This window comes from Carlito syrichta, unplaced genomic scaffold (genome assembly GCF_000164805.1).
Source record: "Carlito syrichta isolate Samal-C Ts95f unplaced genomic scaffold, Tarsius_syrichta-2.0.1 Scaffold305211, whole genome shotgun sequence".
Lineage (NCBI taxonomy): Eukaryota > Metazoa > Chordata > Mammalia > Primates > Tarsiidae > Carlito > Carlito syrichta.
The window spans coordinates 811,021-815,617 of record NW_007249307.1 but is presented as its reverse complement, the minus strand read 5'-3'; the positions used below and the strand labels follow the sequence as shown (position 1 = coordinate 815,617).

At 48.9% G+C, this 4,597-nt stretch overlaps 1 protein-coding gene across 1 annotated transcript; it reads right to left on the bottom strand.

Annotated features, from left to right (window-relative positions):
- Positions 1-536: 536 nt before the first annotated feature.
- RAG1 (recombination activating 1) lies at positions 537-3,760 on the bottom strand. The gene has a single exon (XM_008061343.1). It carries the CDS (start codon positions 3,758-3,760, stop codon positions 629-631), a length of 3,132 nt encoding a protein of 1,043 aa, XP_008059534.1. The 3' UTR covers positions 537-628.
- Between the last annotated feature and the right edge of the window lie 837 nt (positions 3,761-4,597).

Genomic DNA, 4,597 nt, shown 5'->3' with positions numbered 1-4,597 from the left:
ACAACTTAAACCTAGACTAGAAATCTTTTTTTAAAGTTTTCTTGATGTAGGGTATTTCTGCATAAATGTACCAAATGAGAAGTTGCACTTTGTAAAGGTAGGACATTATTAGAAAAAATCTAAAAAGCATTTTTGAATCTTGTAGAATAAGCCAAGATATGTGAAATTTAAAAATTAAAGAATTATACAAAAATGAAATAGAAAACACTGATCATATCTCAATGTAAGACATAATAAATCAAGAAGGAAAAATGAAACCACCAGACCAGTTTCCTTCCTGGCCTCACTGACAGTTCTTTGACAACCTTGGCTTTGACTGACTTACATGACACTCAGTCATGCACACACACAGCTCTCTGCTCATCTCTGGTCCCCTGCAGTTACTCCTGTTCTGAGCTGCTAAGCTTTCAAATACCTGATTTTTTCTGTTGCTTTTCGGAACTCACTAAATGGCTCAAGCAGTCAGCTCATCAGGTATCTATTCCTGACGCCAAACCTCTCCCTCAAACCTACCACCTTTCGGGTGCGGGAGGCCCGCCCACAGCAGTGAAGGGTGCTGGCAGAGGCCCTCGGTGCAGCCCAGAGGAAAACTCAATTGCAAAAACCAACACATAAGTGGTTGCCCTTCTTAGAATTCCATTGAATCTTGGCTTTCCAGAGAGTCCTCCGTGCCTGGGGGTTCCCCTAAACTAGCCTGTGAGTTCACGGCAAACCCGGAGCTTTTGAAGGCATTGTGAGCATTCATAAACTTCTGCAGGTATTTGGAGGTGTACAGCCAGTGGTGTTTGAGGACGTCTTTCATCTCATAGCACTTGGACTGCCTGGCATTCATTTTCCGGAAGCGCCTGAACAGTTTGTTGCCAGACTCATTGCCCTCGCTGGCCCAAGCCCCAATCGAGCCATCCCTCTCGATGATTTCAGGGACATGCGCCAGCGTCTTGTGGAAATAGTTGGTGATTTTGCCCTCGTAGCGATACTTGAACTTGGTAGAGAGCAGCTCTGCAAAACGCTGTGAGTTGAAGCTGTACTGGCAGAGGGAGTCTGGACACTCTCTAGCCGGGCACGATGACCGCCACACGGGCTTCATCTTCAGGTAGAGGTCCATCAACTCCCTCAAAGCCTCGTGCCTCTCCTCGGAAGGTATCAACTCACAGACGGCCTCCACCGTCTCCTTGGTCATGAGCCTCCTGGCAAAGTTGCCGTTCATTCTCATGATGGGCTTCAGGCTCAACTTCTTCCGGAGATGCTTGTCCAGCGTGGCCTGCCATCTTTTCCTCTCCTCCTTGGAGGCACTGGGATTCTTATACGCCTCTCCTATCTCCAGCTGGAAAATCTTGTAGAACTCCGCCGCATTGCCTATGTCGCAGTGGAGTGCGTCTATGGAAGGGACGGTCTCGATGAAGGGTTTGGCGGAGACCCCTTTCACCCGATCCCGCAGCTCTTCCACGGTTTCATGGTAGGGGTTGGAACGCCAGACCTCGTAGCGTTCCAGGTTCTCGGTGTGGCTTCTGGTGATCGAGTGGAAGACGAGATTCTGAGACGCTTCCAGCCGGGTGGCGTCACAGAGAGTGCAAACGTAGACCGAGCCGGAAGCCTCGAGGCCTTCCACCTCCCTGACAAGTTTCTCGTCGTATCCAGTTCCCCTGAAGATGAACTTGAAGGTCCTGAGGATGCCGCCTACCTCAAGCATCAGTTCACTGCTCTTCATGGCCTCCCGCTCAGCAATGAGAGGGCTCAGGATGGCAGTCAGAGTCTCATGGTCAGACTCGTCGGCCAGCATAAGGCACAAAGGCTTGCAGCACAGCTCGGAGTTAGGTTTGGCTTCCTCGAACACGCTCACGTTCTGCGAGCCCTGTGCTATGGTGATTTTCATGATCGTGAATGAAAAACGGACCGCCTTTTCGGGAACTACTGGCCCACTCCCGTGCTTCTCACTCACGTCTCCCATTCCATCACAAGACTCCTTCACCACCACCGTGAAGGGGCCGCTCAGGTAGTCCTCAAGGTCCTGGGATCTCATGCCTTCCAGGATGTCTTCCTCCATGTCCATCAAAGCAGACACCAAAGCTGAGTCATAGCGGAATCTCTTTGCAATGGTGTCCACTGGGTAATCATCCACAGAGGAAGAAAGTCCAGACAGTCCGTCAATAATGCCGACATCCGTGCTGGAAGACACGTTCTTTAGAGGCGGCCGCCACTTGAAGGGGTGGTAGCCTGGCAGAAGGGCCTTCTCGGCGTTCCGGAGGGCGTGCAAAGGCTGGAAGATCTGCCTCCCCGTGATGGCTTTCACAGTCCTGTACATCTTGTGATACTGACTGCAGCTGAGGAAGGTGTTGACGCGGATGGCCAAGCACACACCTGGCTGCAGGCCAGGGCCCCGTCCCTGCATGATGGCCTCTAGCTCATCAGCTTGTTTGTGCTCGTTCCTTGCCCTCAGAGCCAGCAGGAACAAGGTCAGGCACACAGACTTCACGTCTCCACCTTCCTCCTTGTCGGCAAAAGCCTTGACTTGCAGCTTGAGCTCCCTCAGCCGGTGCTTCTGAGCTCTCCGAGTCAGCGACAGAAGATGCTGACGGGGCCGGCCCCCTTTATTGATATGCACGAGAGTCTCTTTTGAGTCCTTGTGACTTGAGACGTGGTGATTATACTTTTCCAGACTGATCTCCTCATTGCACTCTTTTGCTGGACATTTCACTATCAGGGAGTTCAGGACACTCAGAAAGGACTTCACTGGACTCTCCAGGTCAGTGGGGAAGCACGGGTATTGGCAAGAAGGACAATAGCTGCCCATGACTTTGAGGCACCTGAGAATGCAGACCCTGCAAAATACATGCTTACAGCTGGTCTCCACGGGGTCAGCCAGGATGTGTTCACAAATCTGGCAGGAGATCGATTTCATGAAATGCTCCGGAAAGTCCACTGCCAGGAGCTTGGTGCTAAGATGGATCTCACTGCAGTTGGTGATCTTCTTCAGGACGTCCTTGCTGCAGAGCCTGGCCTGAGCCAGTCTCTTGTGCTGCCGGGCCCGTCCTGCTCGGTCAAGCGCCGTTTTGAGCTTCTTGCTGAGCTGCACATTTGGCGGAAGGCTCTTCCTTTTGAGTCCCCGATGGGCAGGATGGCAGATGTCACAGGATGGTGTGTGGGGGGACCACTCCACGGTTGCGTGCCTGGGGAAATAAGCTCCACCAGGGGCGCTGCCCAGCTTCCTGTGCATGATGCCCCAGCAGTTGTGGCAGAACTCGGTGGGGTGGGTCGTGTCGACGTCCGCCTTCACGTCGATTCGGAAAACCTTGGCGATCAGGTCTGGCCAGGAAGTCACTCTCCTTTCCTTCTTTCGTAAAAGGTCTTGGGTTTGAGCGTCCACGGGCCCGTGGACTGGATATCTCCTGCTGTGCCCATCCGTTTTCAAAGAACGCCCACAGATGCGGCAGAGCTGGCGCAGGTGGGCTTGGTGGACCGCTTTGCGTCGTGCTTTCCTGTCATTGTGGGATTTCTTAGAAAACTTAGGAGAGGCTTTTAATACCGGTTGATTCGGGGCTGCTTCCTGATCGCCAGCCTTGTCCGGGGCTGCTGGAGATTGCTCCAGAGAGAGCTTCCCTTCAGAGGAGTCTGTCTTTTCCTTTGGAGACACTTCAGGCGTCTTTTCTAAGGATCTCACCCTGAAGAGCTTAAATTTCCAATCTGAAAATTTAATATGTGAGTGTTGAATTTCCTCTGTGGCAGAACTGAATCTCAGGGTGGGTGGGAATGAGACAGCCATGCTGGCTGAAGTACCTGGGGACAAAGAAAACAAGTCACATTAGGAAAAATGCCAGTATCCTACTGACGAATCTTGAAAATGTTGCAAATCAATACATTCACCTATTTATTCACTAATTTATTCCAAAAGATATTTATTAAATCTCCAGTGTTAAAATACTATGTTAAGTGGTGATCATGCAGCAGATAATAGAATTATCTCCTGTTCTGGCAACACTTATGGTTACATATGCCTTATGTGTATATGTACATATTTTTAAATGTGTGTAAAATCTTATTCCTTTTTCACAAAACCCTTACGGTCTTTGAGGACAGAATCTTTGAATGATTCATCTTTCTCTCCCCGAGCTTCCTAGTACACGTTAGGTGCTCAGTAGTTATTTGCTAAGTAAATGCAAAGATAAACTGGCTACTAAAACCAAAGAAAAGTAATACTTTCTACATTGTATTAGCCTCATTGCACTGACTGGGCAATATATTTCCAGCTTTTTAAAGCAGTCTTCCAAGAGGTTGGTTGTTTCTTTCTTCCAAATGGGTCATAAAGGGATGATAAAGCTACAAACCCCAAGAAACTAATTACTCACTACTTGAAAGGATGAAGTGAATTTTGAGCTTTATGAATGCAAACTAATAATAAGTATTATGGATAGCAATTATGCTTACAATTTTAATTAGTGAATGCTACTGTAAATTATGAGGCTGTGTCTACATGAGAAACAAAAGCCACACAACTCTAAATCTGCAACAAACCAGAGTGTGCATGTTCTAAGCTTCTGAAGGATTTTAAAGATAAAATGCTCAAGTGGCTTCAGATAAAGCTCACACAGGTCATTCTGAA